The 22,019-nt window shown below is 37.9% G+C and overlaps 2 protein-coding genes and 1 pseudogene across 2 annotated transcripts; all 3 read left to right on the top strand.

Annotated features, from left to right (window-relative positions):
• The first annotated feature begins 9,958 nt into the window (after positions 1–9,958).
• Positions 9,959–11,377, top strand: LOC149029288 (trans-resveratrol di-O-methyltransferase-like). Its single transcript, XM_089150424.1, has 2 exons — positions 9,959–10,721; positions 10,817–11,377. Exons 1-2 carry the CDS (start codon positions 9,972–9,974, stop codon positions 11,129–11,131), a joined length of 1,065 nt encoding a protein of 354 aa, XP_089006550.1. The 5' UTR covers positions 9,959–9,971; the 3' UTR covers positions 11,132–11,377.
• A 302-nt stretch (positions 11,378–11,679) lies between these two features.
• On the top strand, positions 11,680–12,613 carry LOC149029287 (ethylene-responsive transcription factor 4-like; annotated as a pseudogene).
• A 5,108-nt stretch (positions 12,614–17,721) lies between these two features.
• On the top strand, positions 17,722–18,460 carry LOC149029286 (histone H3.2). The gene has a single exon (XM_089150387.1). The coding sequence runs from the start codon at positions 17,763–17,765 to the stop codon at positions 18,171–18,173; it is 411 nt and encodes a 136-aa protein (XP_089006513.1). The 5' UTR covers positions 17,722–17,762; the 3' UTR covers positions 18,174–18,460.
• Positions 18,461–22,019: the final 3,559 nt, after the last annotated feature.

Here is a 22,019-nt window from a genome sequence, read left to right as displayed (position 1 = left end):
TTTTGGCCACGAATTACCTTGTTTGGAGTTCACAGTTCATCCCTCTGCTAAAGTCCTTTAATCTCATAGGGTTTATTGATGGTACATGTGCGGCTCCGCCTCCGATTCTGCAAATGGTGAATGATGCTTCACCACCACTTCCTAATCCGGCTTTCTTGATCTGGCAGCGTCAAGATCAAGCTTTATTGAGTTGGATTCTTTCCTCTCTGACTGAGATGGTGCACTCGCAGGTCATTAATATTCCAACATCGTTTGCTGTTTGGAGGGCTCTTGCTGAGACTTACACTTCTGCCTCTCAAGCGCGTGTCATGCAGCTGCGGATGCAGCTTCATAGTGTTCGGAAAGGTTTTGATAATGTTGCTGCTTATCTTCTTCGTGTAAAACAGATTGCTGATGCATTAGCTCTTGCAAATCATCATGTTTCAGATGAGGATTTGGTTCTATGTTCTTGGCGGTCTTGGTCTTGAGTTTCAGGCCTTTGTAATATCAATTTCAACTCCTGCTACATCGGTTACCTTCTCTGATCTACATGGCTTGCTATTGTGTGAAGAAATTCGATCCACTGCTGCTCTTTAAGATCTGACTAATGTTTCTGCTGTCAGGGCGCAAATCTTGATATTTCTTCTTCTTCTGGACAGCATCTTGGTGGTACTCGTTACAATCGGCCTTTTTCTCCCCAGAATTTTGGTGGTCGTAACCACCGTCCCTATTTGGCTCTCAAAATCGTATGAATTTTGGCTGTGATGGTTCTGTTCGCCCATTTCATCGTGGTACTTCTGGTAGACCTTTTTTATTCTGTCAATTATGTGATCGTCCTGGTCATACTGCCAAGAATTGTTACCAGTGCAATTCCCCTGATTCCTATACTGCTCAAGCTCATTGTGCTCTTCAGACTTCCACCGGTTCTGTGTGGATTCCAGACTCTAGGGCCTCTCATCACATCTCTCCTGATCTTCATCAGTTATATGCTCCTACAATTTATTAAGGCTCTGAGGTGGTTCGTATTGGAGATGGAACAGGTTTGACCATTCAACATGTTGGTACTGCTATTTTAAATTCATCTCCCTCTCAGTTTGTTCTCAAGAATGTACTACATGTCCCGCATGCTTCCCATAATTTGCTTTCTATTAGCAAATTGACTGCTGAGAATCATGTTTCTATTGAATTCTTTGCTGATCATTTTCTTGTAAAGGATTTGTCCTCGGGCCACACTTTGCTATCCGGCAAGCTTAAAGATGGTGTCTATACTTTCTCTGGAAGCCCAACTATGCAATCTTCTGTGACTGCTCTCTCAGCTGAAAGGGCTACTCGTGATCTTTGGCACATTCGGCTTGGGCATGCTGGCTCTGCTGTGATTCAGAGACTTATTTCTCAGTTTCTCCTTCCTACTGTTGGTAATAAGTCCCATTCTGTATGTTCTTCTTGTCAATTGGCAAAATCTTGTTGTTTGCCTTTTTCTCGATGTTCCACTAGTTCTACTGCTCCGCTTCAATTAGTGTACGCTGATCTTTGGGGACCTTCTCGGGTTTCCTCAAGAGAAGGTCATAGATATTACATTGCCTTTGTAGATTACTATACCCGATATACTTGGATGTATTCTCTTGCTAATAAATCTGATGCATTGAATGCTTTTAAAATTTTTAAGCTTTCTGTTGAAAATCAACTATCTCATTCTATTAAATTCCTTCAAACTGACTGGGGGGGGGTGAATTTCGCAATTTTAAAAACTTTCTTTTAGCCTTTGGTATTGGTCACAGGCTTTCATGTCCTCACACTTCATCTCAAAATGGAAGGGTTGAACGTAAACTTTGTTGTCAAATAGTAGAGGTTGGTTTATCTTTATTAGCTCATGCTGGTATGCCTCTTCAATTTTGGACTGATGCTTTCTCTTCTGCTGTTTATCTAATCAATAGATTACCCTCTACTGCTATTGGTTTTATATCTCCTTTCTTTCGTCTTTATCAACATCATCCTGATTATATTTTTTTTAAAGGCTTTTGGTTGTTGTTGTTTTCCTATGCTTCGTCCATACAATTCTCATAAACTTCAGTATCGTTCTGCCCCTTGTATTTTGTGGGTTATAGCTCTCAACATCATGGTTATCGTTGTTATACCCCTGTGTCTAAAACTGTCATTGTTTCTCGGCATGTTGTTTTTGATGAATTACTTTTTCCTTTTCATCAAGATTTTTTTGTCTTCCATGCCTCCTACATCATCTCTTCTTCTTCTTTCCTGCTGCTCCTTTTATTTTTCCCTCCTCTTCCTCACCTTTTTCTGTTTCTGGATCACATTCTCATATGCCTGCCTTCAACTTAGCCCTCGAGTCACAGCAAGCATCTCCACGACCTCATAGATCTGCAAGTACAGCTGCTACTGGTTTTGCTGTTAGAGATATTCACACATCAAATGGGCCTCTTGTTTCTTTTGAAATTGATGTAATTCAACATGTATTTGGACATTCTAATTGTAATGTAATTAGAACTGGATTTGATAATTCTACAAGTCATGTAATAAGGCCCACTATGGCCCTAACTGTTGCTGATGTTCCTAAGGGCCCATTGACCGAACCTATTATTATGGCTCCTCTTCTCAATGTCACCCTATGGTGACCCGCTCTCAGGATGGCACTCGAATTCCAAAGGTGCATTTTAATATGTTTGCTACCAAACATCCTTTTCCCTTAGCTTTAATGGCTGATGGGCCTTCTACTTTGGAGCCCACCTGTTATTCACAAGCAGTCAAGTATCAAGAGTGGCGTACTACTATGGATGCTGAGTTTAATGCTCTAATTGCTAATCATACCTGGGTTTTGATTCCTCCACCGCCTGATGGTCATGTTGTGGGTTGCAAATGGTTATTTCGCACTAAAAGAAAATCTGATGGGTTTGTTGAACGTTATAAGGCCCGCTTAGTGGCAAAAGGATTTACTCAAGAATATGGGCTTGACTATGGTGAGACCTTTAGCCCGGTAGTAAAACCGACCACTATTCGGATTCTCCTCTCTCTTGCCATATCTCGTGGTTGGCATATTTGCCAATTGGATGTTAATAATGCTTTCTTACATGGGACCTTAGATGAGGATGTATATATGATGCAACTGCCAGGATATGTTGATCAACGCTATTCCTCTTTTGTGTGTAAACTTCAGCGTTCTCTCTATGGGTTGAAACAAGCTCCCTGCGCTTGGTTTCAAAGGCTTAGCACTCACCTTTTAGAACTGGGTTTTTCATGGATCCAAAACAAATTCCTCGTTGTTTATGCATCATGATCACTCTGGCCCTCTCTACATCTTGGTTTATGTTGATGATATTCTTTTACTTGGGCCTTCTACTACAAGCATTGATTCGCTTATGACTTCTCTATCTGCTGAATTTGCCTTAAAGGATCTTGCACCTGCTCGATTTTTTCTTGGAGTTGAACTTATTTCTTTGACTAATGGGCTTCTTCTTTCTTAACAACGATACATTAGCAATCTTCTTCTCAAGGCTAGGATGACTGATGCTAAGCCTCTTTCGACACCAATGGCAACCAATCCACCTCTCACCAAGACCGGTGGTAAACCCTTTGGTGATCCTTTGTTATATCGTAGTCTCATTGGCGCTCTTCAATATATTACTCTCACTCGTCCGGATCTCTCCTTTAGCATCAACAAGTTGTGTCAACTTTTAGGGTCACCGACTGATGAGCATTGGGTTGCCCTAAAGCGTCTTTTACGGTATCTTAAAGGTACCATTTTATATGGTTTACATTTAACTCCATCTCCTACATGCACCCTGGAGGCTTACTCTGATGTTGATTGGGTTGGTTGCCCAGATGAGATCACAAGTCCACTGGTGGGTATCTCGTCTATCTTGGAGATAATTTGATTTCTTGGCAGTCCCGTAAGCAATGCACTGCTGCACGCTCTAGCACCGAGAGTGAATATCGTATTATTGCAATGGCAGCCACTGAACTTACCTGGGTTCAATCCCTTCTACGTGAGATCGGCGTAGACCTATCCTCCTCTCCCATTTTATGGTGTCATAATATTGGGGCCACTTATCTTTCAGCCAACCCAGTCTTTCATGCTCATATGAAGCATATCGAGATTGACTTTCATTTTGTTCGTGATCGGGTTGCCAAGGGGGAGTTACTTGTTACAGATCAACTTGCCGATATTCTTACAAAGAGTTTAGGAACCTCTTGTTTTCATTTTTTGTGTTCCAAACTCAAGCTCCTATGTGGACCCTTGACTTTGCGAGAGGGTGTTAGAGATATTCCTCATATACCCCCTTAGTTTTGTAAAATACCTTTTGTATCCTCTTAGTTGTATCTTATATTCTTAATAAACCATCTCTGAGAGATATAGAGAGTTATTCATTCTCACAGGATGTGACTCGGCTAACATTAGACCTGTAAATGGATAGCCGAAATCCGCCTCCGAATTCTCATTCGTATTCGTTTAAGGGTATCCGTATCCAAAAATTTTCTGACCGGAAAATATCTGTATCCGTCCGCTAAGCAACCAGATTCGGATTCAGATAATTGCTTATCGGATCGGATAATATCCGGATAAAGTAAAGTATTTAACATTTTTTCTTTAAAAATAGATGATAATCGGATTCAGATACCGGTAATCGATTCGGATAGCAAGGATTTGGTAATTAGAAATTTATAATAAAAAAGGTAAAAAAGTGACAATTATCAATCAATAATCGGATATTTTATCGGATAACCGATAAATTTTCGGATTCGAATTTGGATGCCTTCTCTAAATTTTTCCGGATTCGGATTTGGATTTGGATTCGGATAGCGGATTTGCTAATCAGATTCAGATTCGGATGCTGGCGTATCCGAGCCGAATCCGGTCCGTTTACAAGTCTAGCTAACATGGAGTGGTGCATACAGAGATGGAAAGTTCCATCATTTATTTTCTACTTTGGCGAGACACACAAGGATTTTTAGAGACAATAGAATGGAAGATTTCTCCTTGCTATTAGACTGCTATTATGAGACAAATACAGTGACAGATTATATATATAGCAAGAATAGTGGCAAGGCTTCATACTTCAGCTGTGATAGAAGGGTGTTTTTCATTGATGGTGAAGGAAATGGATTGGATGCCTTGGAAAGACCATGATTTAGGTTTGACGGAGCTTCAAGAATGTAATTAAGTTCTTGAAGATGCTAGAAGCTAGTAATCCCTCTCCAGCAGTGCAGGACAGGTGCTCTTGTTATGTTTATTTCATTTTTCAATCTTTTCCCCTTTTTAATAATACAAATGATGTTTTAGCGAAAAGAAATAACACCGTATAATCTCCATTATTCTCTTGGAGATGGGTGGAACATGTAATTAGAAATTTATTGTTATTTGTAGGTATGTAAAATAGGAGATATTAATGTTGATACGAAATCCTGCTCATCCTTCTCTTCTAAGTTCCTGCAAAATACGTGCTTGACCTTGAGGGGTCAATACGTCTCTGATGAGCAAGTCAGTACCAAGAAGATATGATCTCAATTACTCAATAAGAGACTTAAGTAATTGATCATATAGAATATGAATACTTACTTTCTTATGCCAGCTTGTAGTGTTTATATAGTGTACATAAGATAACAAAGTTAGATTCGGAGTCTAACTACGAAAAAGTTATTTACCTGTCTTACTCTTCTAGATAATTGATATATAGTAGAAAAGTACTTTGATTGAGTTTTCTTGACAGATGGTCAGATCGACCCTAGACCGGATGGCTGGACAAAGTTATAAAAACTAATGATTGGACCGTATAAACCTAAGGGTCAGACCGACCAGGATAGAATAACCATTTTAGTCATTAACAATTAATGTTACTGAGAAGAGAAATCTTGCAACTTTCTAATGCTCACGTTCACAACCAATAGAGTGGCTGCTCTACAATTCCTTTCCCTCTATAGCTGAAAGAGACCAAGATAAGTAGAGTGAACCATATCTTTATGCTATTCACCACTACCGATTTCCATTGCCACTGTTATTTGAATCTGATGACTCACAAGATCCGATTTTTATCCTTCAAACAAGGAGCTTGACAATGCATTGGTAATGAGAATGCTAGCTGGTCGTCTGGATTATGTTTCTTGATATGTTCATATAAATCTTACTTAAGGATGCAAGTTTACCAAACCCTAAGCCTGAACAAGGTTTGGGTTCAAAATTCTAGCATTGAAGGGCCGGTCAAGGTGGCCCTGATTGGGTTAGTGTTAGAACTAGAAGACCAGAGGCACAGTATAGACAGACCAATAATAGAATCAAGGATAAACAAATATATAAAGTATACCTTATGTCAGAATCACTTACCCGAATGTAGTAGAATAAGCGAAAGGAAAACCAGCACGAACTCGAACAGGGTGAGTTGAGGTGTACGAACAGTACTTTTCCTTAAGGTATTTGAACGCCCCCTTCAGTGCAGACTGGGTTTGACCTTGATGTTCTCACCTCCAAGATACAACAACTCCTAGATCTGAAGGCAGCACTCCAACAAAGTTTACTTGCAAAGGAGATACGAAGGTAATACACAGCACAGGAATGAAGAAAACAAAATGGAATTTTTCTAACTCTAGAATTCGAATTTCTGTCTTTTCACCAAAAACCGAGTAAGTACTTTGTTCGGAGCTTCACCTCTATTTATAGGCTGGTATGGACACCTTTAGAGAGCTACATATGTACGTAAGGTCACCTTCAGAGAGTTGTGACTGTATGATCAATCACCTCCCTACTGCAAAACCCAAAACCTGTGACTGTATGATCAATCACCTCCCTACTGCAAAACCCAAAACCGGGTTTTCTGGATCCATTATAGACACTTAATATTATTTGTATAATATTATAGTACCCCATGGCCTGATTAGACTAAGGTCTACGGACCACTACCACAACCATGCCCGACTCGGTCCAGCTCGGTGCATGCACGTGATCCACACTTAGCTCTCTATCGGCATACACCCCACTTAGGAGCTATATATGTATATATAAATCATATAATCATTAGCTCCATCCGATGTGGGACTAAACACATATGGTAATCTAAATTACCTAATATATATGCCGAATTGCCAAAACTCTTTGATTGGAATCTATACATCCAGAAGAGTCCTATAGAGTAAGAATAAACAAGAGTCCTAAAACAAAACTAGGGACATAGAGTTTTAATGTTTTGAAACTTATCGAAATAGTATATTATATTTATAATATTATTTTATTTTAAAACAAAAATCCAGCAGCTAGGATTGGATCAGGATTGAGTATGTGACTTGAGTAGTGACTTTGCCCCAATTGCAATAAAAAACCTTTGCATTATTTTATGGTTAGGTCTAGGATATCGATTAGGGCTGGGCCTTGTGATCTTGACCCTGTAAAATGAAGATTAAGATCAGGATCGGGCTAAGGTATTTAAGATGAGAGTTAAGAGTTTTAAAAGACCTGAAATCCGAACTTACTCAAATGAAAAATCTCCTTCATGTTGATGAATATGCATTAGAAGCCACATGACAAGACAACAGGCCACCTCTACAAATCTAACAAATCTAAATACCGAAATCAAAATTTACAAAAGATGAACACCTCTTACTGAAGAGGTTGTTGGTTTGATCCTGCTTGATAGTCTATTATGTGATATCCCTATCCTCAACATACAGAAAAATACATGTTCAATTATTATTTTTTTTAAAACAATCGGCAAATTATCAAGGATCTGATCTCAATTAAATGTAACTAATCCCAATTAAAAAAGACACGTTAAACATATTCATTTTTTATCTGTATTGGTAAGTGGTCGACAACTCGACAAGCACTAATGACCCCTCCTCCTTACATATAATTAAAATAATATATACCCCTCCTCCACCGTCCGTCAAAAAACGTAAAACATCATCGATATTTCTTCATTTTTTACATTAAACGTCATTTGCATGTTTTATTAGCTATTAGGTAGGTGATTAACATATTAATATAGGACAGGTTCTTGAAAATTGAACTTAGATTAGCAACGAGACAAACTAGCTTTATGCCTTTACCCAAAAAAAGCCCTAGTGGCGGATAGAGGCAAAAAAGTCTAAACCACATTAAACTTAATTAAAACACATGTTTAAATCCAAGGTGATAGGGGCGGCGCTGGAGGGTTTCCATCCTCTGCGGCCTTAACTTCAACGGCCATCAGGCGGCATTCAATTAATGAATGCCAGCTGTCCTCTTATATTTTCAGGCGTTAGATCCTTAAAATCCTTAAAATCGTTAATTAGTTTGTAAACTACTTTAATTAATACTGGTTCAGGATGACTCAAGACCAAACCAAACCATTAAACCCAACCCTAAGGCTGCGTTTGTTTGCAAAGGTGGGGTGGGAAAAAAGGGGTGGAAAAAAAAACATATGGGTCTCATGTGTAGTGGGGTGAGGGAGAAGGAAAGGAAAAGAAAGGGTTTTGTGGAAAAGTGATAGGGGTGGGTCCCACTTTTTACTTTTCCCAACTTTTCCACAAAGTCCCACCAAATATTTGGGGTTTTAAAATGGCATGGGGTGGGAAAGTTGAACTGCCACATCAGCAGACAAGTTTCCTTGAATCAAGGAAACTTGTCTCCCACTTTCTCACCCCAAGCAACCAAACAATATACCATTTTGGGATTTAAAAGAAAAGTAAAAAATCTACACGTTTTTCAAGAATTTTCCCACCCCTTTTTTCCCATCCCATCTTTATTCCAGCAAACAAAAGCAGCAGCCTAAGTGAATCCTCAATTTTCACTCGGCATTTCTCTCAAAATCGGCAGCTGTGTCATTGTTACGTCTCTGACCTTTCTCTCTCTCAACAAGCGACCACATTGCAACTGAAAATACAAATGTTGGAATGAGTTCTCCCACAACGATCTTCTTTTTTGACACCAACGAAACAAACAACGGCAAAACTCTATACTAATATCATACTAAATTAAGCTATGTCTTTCCCTTAGCAATGCAACGGCCATCTCAGAAGAAGAGAAATTGTGTACAGTGGAGAAGGGGAAATGGCTCACCTTGCCTCCCTTTACTTCCACCATTGATACTAGCTCTGTTGCCAAAGAGCTATCAAGCCATTGTTTTGATAGAAATGGCGAGGAAGGCAACAATACAAGCAACACAACGGCTCTCAAATGGATACTTCGTTGTTGCCCGCATCTCCTGAGGTCCCTTGTACAAAAGCCATTACGTTTGAGACATATCGACTTTCACAAATTTTATATATGCCTGTTATCAATTTAAGTTTTATTTCCCATCTTTAACAATTCATGGAGGTCTCTAATCATCACATTCAAAGAATGTTGAACAAACAACCACAGATATCTTCCACAAATTTTTGCAGAACCTTCGAATATCCATCTGGAAGATTTTGTGCAATTACTTAAAACAACGAACTCAAGCACAAATGCAAATGCATCGTTGCATGATCCAAGAATTAAGAAGTCATATCACAGCTTCAATCTCCAAGAATTTTTTTCTCTGATTGTCACCTGTGTTCATCTCTTATCCTCCTCCTCTAGTTTTGTCTTAAAAAATTGATCCACAACTCCTCCCACGAACGGACGGAAATAATGGAAAGCTGAAGGTTTAGGGTTGGGTTTAACGTTTTGGTTTGGTCTTGAGTCATCATGAACCAATATTAATTAAACTGGTTTAAAAACTAATTCAAGATTATAAGATCTAACGCTTGAAAAAATAAAAGGACAGCTGGCATTCATTAATTGAATGCCGCCTGATGGCCGTTGAAGTTAAGGCCGCAGAGGATGTAAATCCCGGCGGGCTGGACCCCTTTCCCTGCAGCAGTTGAAAAGATCCCATATCCTTGCCATTGTCATTATCCAAGAAGGGGGTAGGAGAAATCTCATGAAATACATGAAACACATGCTTGTAACACTTTGAGCTCCTATATATACAAAGCATCAGTTTTTATCCTCAACATCACCTAGATCCGGTAAGACCTGAGATTTCTTGATGGATCTCATTATGAAAGAGAGAGGTGAGGAGTTGTTCAATGCTCAAGCTCATATATGGAACCATGTATTCAGTTTCATCAATTCTATGTCACTTGGGTGTGCAGTTCAGTTAGGTATACCAGACATTATTCACAACCATCACCAACCCATCACTCTCTCTGAACTAGTCACGAAGCTTGCCATACCAAAGACCAAGACTGGTTGTCTGTTTCGCCTCATGCGCTTATTGGTGCATTCTGGCTTTTTTGCAGTTCAAAATGAAGGATATGTCCTCACGTCCTACTCTAGGCTCCTCATTAAAGATAGTGACATGAATATGTCACCCTTCGTGCGAGCAATGCTTGATCCAATCATGTTGATGCCTTGGAATTTCCTTAGTGCGTGGTTCCAGGGAGATGATCCTAATCCATTTAGGACAGCTCACGGGAGGAGCGCCTGGGACTATGCAAGTGAAAACAATGAGTTCAATAAGCTTTTCAACGAAGCAATGGCAAGCGACGCTAGATTGGTGACGAGTGTGGTTGTTACAGAGTGCAAGGGTGTGTTTGAAGGAATAAGTTCATTGATTGATGTTGGTGGTGGTACTGGAACTGTAGCAAAGACCATTGCTAATGTCTTCCCGAGCATGAAATGCGGTGTGCTTGACTTACCACATGTGGTTGCTACTTTGGAAGGGACTGAGAATGTAAAATATATTGCAGGTGATATGTTTGAGTCCATCCCTCATGCAGATGCAATTCTACTCAAGGTAATTAGTGAATCCCCTTTAATTATTTCATTTTGGCATGAGTATTTTCCTAACATGTTTGGTTTCTAACTTTAATATGAACTCTGACATGACAGTGGATTCTGCATGATTGGAATGATGAGCAATGCATAAAGATATTGAAAGGATGTAAAGAGGCAATCTCTGGTCATGAGGACAGGGAAGGAAACCCAAGGAAAGTGATCATCATAGACATGGTGGTGGAAGATAAGAAGCTAGACCACAAATCAACAGAGACCCAACTCGTTATTGATATGTTAATGATGACTTATGTTGTTGGACAAGAAAGAACAGAAAAAGAATGGCAGAAGCTTTTCTTAGAGTCTGGATTTAGTCGCTACAAGATCACTCCTCTCTTGGGTTTGAGGTCTCTCATTGAAGTTTACCCTTAGCCACAAAAATTTAATTTCATGTTTCAGTAGACTAGTCATCTTAGGGTTTCTCGTATATTTTATTCATAAAGGATATGTGGTTATCCAAGGTCAGTTTTTGTTGAGGCTGCACTCAATGAGGGCTACTTGTCTTCGCATTAGGTGCGAAGTTTGTTGGGTGGTAATATTTCTATGTTTGAAGGCATGGACACGATTGTAGTGCTTTTTGCTGTTTTTGATATGTTAAAATGTCTTTAATAATATACAGTTGGTGCAATAGTAACCGCACTTTTTTATACGAAGCAAAAAGGAGAAGGCATTGACAAGCCCTCGGATTTTTATTTGCACAGCAGCTGCTGGCTGCTGCTGAGGGTCATGATCGTGCCATGTCATCACAGTACAATCCAACGGTTGATAATCAAACTTTGGGGGTGTACTTATAAATAAAACTTTTTATTTTTACATTGAAGATATATATATATATATATATATATATATTTATAACTTTACAAAATAACTTGAATCTATCCGATCCCAAACCCCCATTTCCCAGAGACGAACCGAAAAAGATGGCTCCTTGTGATAAGTGTAACGGGATTAAAGGCGCCGGCGGTGGTGTTGCAGGTAGCGGAAAGGGGTGCATTTTAGGAGTGTGAGGAAGAGACCATGGGGTTGTTATGCATCACAGATCAGGGATCCTAGCAAGAAGAGTCATGTTTGGCTGGGAACCTTTGATACGGCGGAAGAAGCCGCAAGAGCTTACGACACTGCCGCGAGAGTTTGGGGGATCTAAGGCAAATACTAACTTTCCTTTACCTTCTGTGAGTAACAACGACAACGACAACAACAACCATAGCAACAACCAAAGTCCCTTCCAGAGTAGCACTGTAAAGTCTTCTTGCTGGGAAGGATTTTCTCTGGCACCTATCGTACCTCCATCTACCTTGGACCTCGATCTACTATACCGAGATGGCGTTGGCGTTGCTGCTGGGTACCCTATGAGATTTCCGATCCATGTCCTTTCTCATCCGCAGCTGCAGCAGAGTGTTGCCGCCCCCGCTGGAGTGTCGCCACCCGCTTATCCGCTTTTCTTTTTTGATATGGGCATGAACCATTAGCGTTTAAGGTTTGACCCAGCTGTTGCTGCTAGTTTCCTGGGTGATTTTGTTGCTTGCAGTGGTGGTAGTGGTGGTGGTGGGTCCAAAGTGATTCTGACTCGCCCTCGGTCGTCGTCGTCGATCTCAACCACCACTAGAGACTCCTCGTGGGAGATTCGATTTTGATTTCAACCTTCCCCCTACGCCGGAAGTTGCTTGATAAATTTGGGGCATCGATGCTTTAGATGTGCCAAAAATATTTTTAATTCTCACTCCTATGAAAACAAGAGAGGAATCACATGCAAATGTTTTTCTTTCCCCGGAATACGAAGCTGTTTTTTTCAACCGAGAAATCATTAGTTGCTCCACGTTGTTGTCTAGTATGGCCATGGACACTTTTAATCCTTTTTTTTTTCCGATGCAATGTATTATTTTGATAATTTCTCCTCAATTGTCTAGTGTTTTTTAGGGTTACTTTTATTTCTTGTTAATGATCGTTAGTCGTTGGTGAAGCTTAGTCCGCGGGAAACGTTGATCGGTGTGAGTGGTGTGGCTCTAGAAGCACGGCGACATGTAGATGAGCAGGCACGAAAAAAATTATTTTAGTTGTTGAATGATCAATTTTAGTAACCTGCAGCGGCACCGACGGCGAGACCACTCATATCCACGCGAAATGGGGGTTTGGGATCGGTAGATCAAGGACTTGTTTTGTAAATTTATAAAAAATTAAATCTTGAATGTAAAAATAAAAAGTTTTATTTACACGTATACCCCAAAAGTTTGATACTCAACCGTTGGATTGTATTGTAATGACATGGCACGATCATGACCCTCAGCAGCAGCCACCAGCTGTTGCTGCAAATAAAGATCCTCCTCAACAACTTCCCACATTAATATTTTCCATTTTGAATTCCTAGAAATGCATATAGCATTAGTCAACGATGCCTCCATCAAACAAGAGCTTGGATTTCCTGAAATTCTAAGGAAACTAATGGATCTAGTTGAGAGAGAGAGAGTGTAGAGGAGTTGGGCATCTACTTCAAGTCGTTCCTCGTTTACAAGGCAGAGGAGATCTTGAATTGATGCCATGGGTGCTCACATACGTACATTCTGATTAGCATCTGGTTCGTCTTCTTTACTTGAAACCAATCGTTGTATGTAACGCCTACAGATATGCCTCACCTTCTTCCTAACTGTTTATTGTTGTTCAACTTTTTAATGGATGGTTTGCACTGTATTTTATTGAATAGCTGTAAATTGTATTATTTTTTAAACAATTACATTGTACATTTTCTTTTACGAACACTTTATGGTTTGTGAACTTTGGCAAATTGAACTTGATCAGGATGCAACAGGACAGCCTAGATTTAGATTCTAGTATTCTTTGTCAGCTTATGCTATGGTTAGGAACCAATTGGGGCAACTGATGTTACCGGAATGAGTGAAGGTTCCTTGTAATATGATATTATTCATACTTCGTATACTATGTACATTTTCATTTATTAATAAAAACAATCATTCAGCCAAAAAAAAGAAAAAAGAGAGAACACTGTGGCAAACTGAACAACTTCAACTACCCTAGAGGCTGGACTTATTTTTGGATATCGGAACCTAAGATAAATCAGACCTGCCGTATGACTTTGTCAAAACTGATGGGGCAGAATGTGGGTTAATCCAACTAGAGCTTGCTAAATTGCAATGCTAAGTTGACAATTGAGGATTACGTTCTCCAAATGGATAAAAGGCCTCACTCAAAAAGAGAGAAGTCTTATATGTATAGTTATTATTATTATTTTTTGAGTACCTGAACAGGGCACAGGCCTGAACAAATCGAAAAACCAACAAACTAGCCAAATCTGCCTAAAGAATCTCCATCAATTCCGGATGCGGATCTTGACTGAATAGCAAAACCACATCAATCCAAAAATGCATCTTCGATACCCAATCAGCAGCCTTAATAGTGAATCGGCATACGTGGCCAAAGTGTATGCTTCCATCAAAACCAGCAGCAGCCTTTATTCTCTCAACCACTCTAACAAGAACCCCTTTGCTGTCGAGACTCACCCTCAAGGAGAGACACAACCTTGGCAAAATCGGATTCCACCAATCGGATTCCACCACCAAGGGATGCCAACCTTGTTGCTCAGTGATCTCTAAACAAATAGAATCACAAGGAGCTCGCGCTTCACCACCAAACACGCAGGGATACGCCGATCAAAGCTCCCCAAAAAGGTATCACCACTGCCTCAAAACACACATTCCACTTGGTTGGGCTTACCTCGTCTACCTACAATTCCGCCTCCTTCACGACTAAAAATATGTCCTCGATCCAAGCCTTCTTGTCAATAGGCCTCACAAGATCGATCTCATGCTCATCTTGGTGCAAAAAATCTCTGGCCAATCATTGCCCCATTATCCACCCCCAGCTGAAAAATTCCGCTCTAGCCATTCCTCTTGATTCAAGGTGAAGAAACGAAAATGTTCATTTGCTGAAATAAAAAAAAAAAGCATGAAATGTTCTTGGCAAAGCTACAGTCACGCTATTATTATTATTATTTGTTATTAAATAAAGAAGATATATTAAATACAAAGAAGAAAATTAAGACAAGATGAGTTCAACTCTTCTATTGAGTCATTCATTATATATTTATAATGGAATTAACATCTTCTCCAATATAGAAATATCAAAGTCTACAAAGAAATATAATATATGATTTTTACACACAATAATAAGATGATCTTGTTATGGAATGATGGATAGCTAAGATCTTCGGTTAATATGGGAATGCAAATTGCCAAGATCGCACACTGAGATGATTGAGATATTCATTTGAAAGTTACATATTTTAATATGATCTTTTTGGGGGTAATGGACATCTATAAATAAATATTATTTATAACATTCTCTTTTGGATGTCCATCAATAGATAATGTATCTCGTTAAAACCTTACTAAGAAAAAACCCTGTGGGAAAAAATCATAGTGAAGGAAAAAGAATATACATATCTAAATAAAACGTATTAATAGCTACCTCATTAAAAACCTTTACTAGAAAAACCTAGTGTGTCAAAACCTTAGAGAAGGGAAAAAGAGTGCAATAAGTATTTTACTCTCCTTGATGATAATATCATTGAGTATCTTTAAATACACATATTCCAATATCATATACCAGCTTCTCAAAATTTGAAGTAAACAATTCTTCAGTAAATAAAATTTTCTAATTATCACTTAAACAAATTCAATGAACATCGATTTCAACATTTTGTTGAAGGCTATGAGTAAAGAAGAATTTTCGACGAAATATGTTTCATTTTATCTCATTTTATACATCTGCCCTTCAATTGAGCTATGCATGCAATCTTATTTTCATATAATACTGTTGATAACCTCTTTTTTGAGTTGAAGACCACATGCTTCCTGAATATGTTGTATAATTAATATTAACCAAATGTATTATTGACTTATTTCATGAATCATCATTATCTTTGTATGATTTGAAGAAGTGACAGTTGTAGTTTGTTTTGTTGAACGCCATAAAATAGCTAACCTTCACTTGTGAATAAATAACATGTTAGAGATTTAGTTTTATGTGGATTAGATAAATATTTTGCATCTACATAACAAGTTGATGTCCACATTTATAAAATAACATCATGTTAATAATTCATCGAAGGCACTGAAATATATGTTTAACAACATTCCAATGTCTTCGTATTAGAGAACAGATAAATCTTGCTAATATACTTATAGAAAATTCTATATTCGATTGTGCATTATTAGCAAGATACATTAATGCATCGATTGCATTGAGCTATGATACTTCAGGACCAAGAAAATTTTCATTATTTTATTGGGGTCAAAATGAATATTTCTTTATGTTAAGCGATTTCACAACTATCAGAGTACTCAATGGATATATTTTATTCATATAAAACCATTTCAAAACTTTCTTTATAGAAGGTTGCAACGATTGGGTTGGGCTTCTTGATCCGTTGGAGGAGAATCTTAGAAGAGAGATTGTCAAGTACGGTGAGTTCATCCAAGCCGCATATTAGACCTTTAATCTTCTATTAAGGGGTATGCTTGGGGTATTTTAGTAATTTCACTTAAGGGAGGACGTTTTTATAATTTTACTTCATCTTTTCAATCACTAAGTTTATAGTGAAGGTATTAGTGTCATTTGTTGAATAAAAATGGAGGTATTATCGTCATTTTCCTACTCAGAGATTATATAAGTAATTTGAAATTCAAATTTTAAATACTTTAAATAAAAAGAAGAGAATTTGGGTAATTTATAATCAATTTTAATAATAAAATTAATTGTAGATAACTTATAATTTACATGTGGGGTGTTATGTAATTTATAAGGCAATAGTAAGTAGTCAAGACTCAAGAGTTTGCTCCAAATATAATGGGTAACATGTAATTTGCTCTATAAATTTTTGGGATAATTACTTGTTGCCCCCTGTAGTTTGATTTTATTACTAATAAAACCCTGTTCTTTATGAAATTACTGTTGCCCCCCTTCCTTATAACGGTGTTAAGTTGCCGTTAAGTTTGAATTTGTAATATCTAATTTGCCCTTCATTAAAATTAAGAAATAAAAAGACGATGCTACCCCATTTATAAAACCATATTAAATGTCAATTTTATCCTAAACTTCATTTATTTTAAATTAATGAAATGGACAAAATCCAAATCTGATTTGGTTTCCCACCTTCACAAAACTTCATCTATTTTGAATTAAAGAAATGAGCAAAATCCAAATTCGATTTGGTTTCCCACTTTCACTAAACTTCATTTATTTTGAATTAAAGAAACGAACAAAAATCAAATCCAATTTGGTTTCCCACCCTCACTAAACTTCATTTATTTTGAAAATTTTTTAGGTGATATTCAGTTTCCAATTTGAGTTGAATTCGATTTTCCTTCCTCTTGAGTATCTATTTGAGTTTTATTCAATCATTCATTATTTCTTTCTTTTATTTTTTTATTTTTTTATTTTTTATTTAGAGAATAAAACGGATTATAGTTTTTTTTTTGTCCACAGTTAATTAAGGGTACTATTATAACTTGACAAAAGGGTAAATAATTAAAGAGATAAGTATAAGGGTATTTTGGAGTTTTTGAGAAAATATAAAGATGACACATCATCAGTTAACTAACGGAACTTAACGGTAGGGGGACAATAGTAATTATAGACAAAGTTGAAGGTTGGATTAGTAATTTTGAAAAGTACAGGGGATACAGTAGTAATAAAATCAAAGTACAGGGGGCCAATAGTAATTATCCCTAAAATTTTCTCATAATAGATGAATTTTCGATAAGATTTTCTCATAATAGATGAATTTTCGTGTCCAAGCTGGCGATCCGTGTTTAACTTTCGGAACAAATGCGAACCGTAGAAACAGTGAAAATACCAATGGTCAGGATTCTTTCTTAAATCCCGCCACAATTTTGAACTCCTATAAGTAGCCAGCTAATGAAGAGTGTCAAGCATTCGTTCAAGTTTGGTTTTTCAAGATTTTGCTTCCGTTTCTGTTTTCGAATCTCTAATGGCGCGTACTAAACAGACCGCGAGGAAATCCACGGGAGGAAAGGCTCCAAGGAAGCAACTGGCTACCAAGGCGGCCAGGAAATCTGCTCCAGCGACTGGAGGGGTGAAGAAACCCCATCGATTCAGGCCAGGAACGGTGGCTTTGAGAGAGATCAGGAAGTACCAGAAGAGTACCGAGCTTTTGATTCGAAAGCTTCCATTCCAACGCTTAGTTCGAGAGATCGCTCAAGATTTCAAGACTGATCTTCGATTTCAGAGCTCCGCTGTTTCAGCACTTCAAGAAGCTGCGGAGGCTTATTTGGTCGGGCTCTTTGAAGATACTAATCTCTGTGCGATTCATGCGAAGAGGGTTACGATTATGCCCAAAGATATCCAGCTTGCTCGTCGGATTAGGGGTGAACGTGCTTGAAAAGCAGATCTTGTTGTCTTTTCCTTGGTGAACTGTTTGCTGATATTGTATATTGAACCCTTGGGTCTTTTTCGGGGTTCGGATTTAGGGTTTTGGTTCCTTTTTTACTCTTTACCTCTCTATTTTTCTTAGAAGTTGCCGTATGTAGTTAGTTGTACTCTGGATGGAATCAGAGTCTGACTTTGGCATTTCTGATCTGATTTTAGCTTCGAGCTTGATCAATGAGCTTAACCACATTGTAATGAGTTGATGTGATGTTTTCAATTAAACTTTTTTACTCTGTTCAAGTTATTTTCATTGTTGGATGCTAGATTTTGATTTTTGTTTTTAATCGTGTAAGGAATTTGTATCTTAGAGAAACTACTGTTTCTTACCTGCAGAAAAAAGAAATCATTGAAACAGAGACCATCTAGCCAAAGGTGGTGTTGTGATGTAAGACCAGCATATGGAGTAACACGAGATGCAAATATGTTATAAAAGACCAGTAAGTTGCAGAAGTGATCTTACAAGCAACAAAGCCTGCTCAATGTTATATGCTTCAATTTTTTTTCAGTGGCTTTACATGGTTACAAATTCTAGCAGAAGTGATCTTACAAACAACAAAGCCTGCTCAATGTTATATGCTTCAATTTTTTTTCAGTGGCTTTACATGGTTACAAATTCTAGCAACTTGAATGTGGGAGTTAATAGAGGACATCAAAATTCAGTATAAGATCTTCATGGTTGAACAATAACATGTAAGCTGAAATTTTTCATCAAAACATTCCAATTACCACAAGCAAAAGCCTTTGTAGTGCTCTTGTTTTTCTTATTGGGAATTGTAGGAATTTAACAAGAGAACTTATGAGGAAAAGAGAACTACCTACAAGTTTTGGTGTATCATTAGAAGAGAACCTTGTTAACTTTTAATTCTCTAATTGCTCTAATACTTGGATGATTTGTTGCTATTTAGGGATTTGAACCTATAGTTACATCCTAACAAATCAACATTTATCACAGAAGTTTTTCTCCAATGTTGAATGCTGTACCGTTGAAAATTTGGGCCTGGCAAGTGCAGATTGGATACTATTGTAGAGCAATTTTAGGACATGGATTTGAATTAGAAGCTTTTGATATTAGGCTTTTGTGTACAAACTTTGCTTCCTTCTCCCCCAAGCTATTGCTGTCAGGGCTTTTCTGTACAAACTTTGATTCATTCTACAAGCTCTTGATATGGGGCTTTTGGTTAAAAACTTTTGTTATTGATTGTTTACATTAACCCTGTTATCTTAAAGGTTTTTATCAATACTTTGTCCTGTGATTTTCAAGGCAGTGTCAGTACTTGTGAGATTTTCATATAATGATGCTAGAAATCTATGAAGGAATGTTATAAACTGTGTTTATCATCTGAAATAGCATAAATTAATGGGCAATTCATAAGTTAATCCTTCCACATCCAACAACTAGCTAGCGCATTTGGCTTGGTTACATTTATGGGTAGAGCAGTATGTGAAGTAGATTATTTAGAAACTTGCATAGTAGGAGGATCCTCAGTTTTAGACAAAGTAAATATTACTGGAGCTTGATGAGGATAATCCCTTTCAAGCTCTGTATAACCTTGAAAACATCAGGACTGCAACATTCTATTATTGACTGATGTTCTTTTATTAACTGGTGATTGGATGATCAGATTTTCTTTTTCCCCTTTCTGAAAGAAAATCCCTTACAGCTGCATGGTTGGTTCTTTGTTACAGATTGGATATGGCTGTCCATTTGTTCTAATGACCTGATAGTGTAGAGAAATTCTAATGAGTTTGTAAGCTGGTTGGTTGTCAATGTTTAATCTGATTAGTCAAATTTAGCAGAACAGCGATTCATGTGGCTGGATTATTGAACCTGTCTCTCCTCTTGTTGAAGTCTATCATGAAACTCTGCTACTCATCGCCTTACCCCTTGAAGCTCGGTTTTTTTTCAAAGGCAAACCTCCTCCACCTCCCACTCCCCACGCCAAGATGAATGTTTTTAAAATTGTGATTCTGAATTTGGTTGTCAATTTTAAGCAAAGCAGAAAAAGGAGTAACCTTTTCGTTTATGGTTAAAGTAAAATGAAAATGAAAAGAAAGAAAAATCCTCAGTTCTTGTTTCAAATTAAGGAGGCTTTCTTCCTGCATTGCTATTGCTAGATGCTGTTCTGGCTAATTGACTATGTGCTGCTGCTTCTTTAGTCTTGTGGATAGGCTGTTCATGCCATCTACTCGATATTGCATTCCTGTGGAAAATTTTTAAAATACTTGGCTCCTGTGATTCAGGGCAACAACATTGTCTCATGTGAAATTGCATGGACGAAGGCATAATACACTAAAGGATTCCAGTGGTAAACAATTAACTCAGTTGATTTGCCATTTTATTTCCTTTGTGAAAACCTGAAGGTGTTGTTCTCAAAAACTGTCTATCAAGCCATTTGACTTGCCATTTTAGTTGGGATTTCTTCATCTCATTCATCCAGATTGCTGGGCATCTACTTCAAGTCGTTTCTCATTAAGGCTGAGAGACCTTGAATTGATGCTCATAAACAAACTCAGGTAAGCATCTGTTTCGTCTTCTTTATTTGAAACCAAGCATTGTATGTAAAATCTGCAAATGTGCGTTACCAGCTTCTTCCTAATTGTTTATCCGCTTTTTTTTCTTCTTCCCTTTGCTTCTTCATATGGTTCTCCCAACCCTTTGTAAGGCGTGCAGCCTCTTTTAATCTCATTTACCTACTAATGTTCATTCTTCAACTTTCTGATGGATGCTTTACACTGTATTTGGTCATGAAGTTGTAAATTGTATATTCTTGAAACAATTTTATTGGAGGACAGTTCATGGCTTGTGAACTATGGCAAATTGAACAACATCAACTACCCCGAACTTATATTTGGATATCAGCACCTAAGCCAAATCAGATCTGCCTTTTCACTTCGACAAAACCTAATGGGGGCAAGATGTTGGTTAATCCAACTGCAGCTTGGGTTAAGTACAATGCAGGTTGATAAATGTTGGTGCACGCCGGGATTTGTGAATGTGAATCTCACACCAAACTTTATTAGATCTGGCTTGATCCGATTAGAACTCGCACTCTCCTGCAAGAAGAAAGGACTGTTAGAAAAGGAGCCAATCAGCTGATGGAAGCTCCGTCTCCGACGGTCAAGTCAGTGAATGACTGAGAATTGGGGTTGCAGAGCTCCTTGGAGCCTCTGGTGTGTTTGAATGTTTAAAAGCGGGAAAAGTGCAGGTTCTGATGAGCACATTTATGTGTGAAATATTAGGGCATAAAGCATGCATTTTACACACTTAGAGTGAAGCTACTTTGGGTTTTATGTTGTTTTTGCAGATTTTAGGACTTTTCAATATTTAAGCAAATATTTGGAGTTTTGGGTATGAATCACGCAATTTTACACGTCAAGAGGTCCATTCAAATTCTCAAATGCAAAAATGGGCCTGATCTGGAACATGATGAGCTAGAGATGTGATTATGGGCCAACTCCGAAATATTTAAGAGATAAAGAAGGCAAATTTGATCTACAGCTGAGATTATAAATTATCAATAAAATCTACAGAGATATTATTGAGAGAGTCCAAATGGAGAAAAGAGTCCTTGCATACCTCAATATCTTATTTCCTATTTGTGATTTGATTAAAGAAAGAAAAAGAGAAAAAAGAATTATATTCAGATAAGGAAGAAGGAAAGATTCCGTTTTTGAATGTCTCTGTTCAATTTTCGGTCAAGCCCTTCATATAATGGTCATCTAGTGTTCGATCGAGCTGATTTTTGGAGGAGAGCTTGACGACTTCTTGATCCTCAAATCCAACGGTGGAATTGTGCAT

This window comes from Hakea prostrata, chromosome 1, assembly GCF_041222555.1.
Source record: "Hakea prostrata isolate BN-2017 chromosome 1, UWA_Hpros_2, whole genome shotgun sequence".
Lineage (NCBI taxonomy): Eukaryota > Viridiplantae > Streptophyta > Magnoliopsida > Proteales > Proteaceae > Hakea > Hakea prostrata.
The sequence above is the reverse complement of the archived record's forward strand: the minus strand, read 5'-3'. Positions and strand labels throughout refer to the sequence as shown.

Coding starts and splice junctions, on each gene's coding strand:
- LOC149029288 (XM_089150424.1), top strand. CDS start 9,972: ATGGATCTCATTATGAAAGAGAGAGGTGAGGAGTTGTTCAATGCTCAA. Junction 10,722..10,816: donor CAGATGCAATTCTACTCAAG/GTAATTAGTGAA, acceptor CTGACATGACAG/TGGATTCTGCATGATTGGAA.
- LOC149029286 (XM_089150387.1), top strand. CDS start 17,763: ATGGCGCGTACTAAACAGACCGCGAGGAAATCCACGGGAGGAAAGGCT.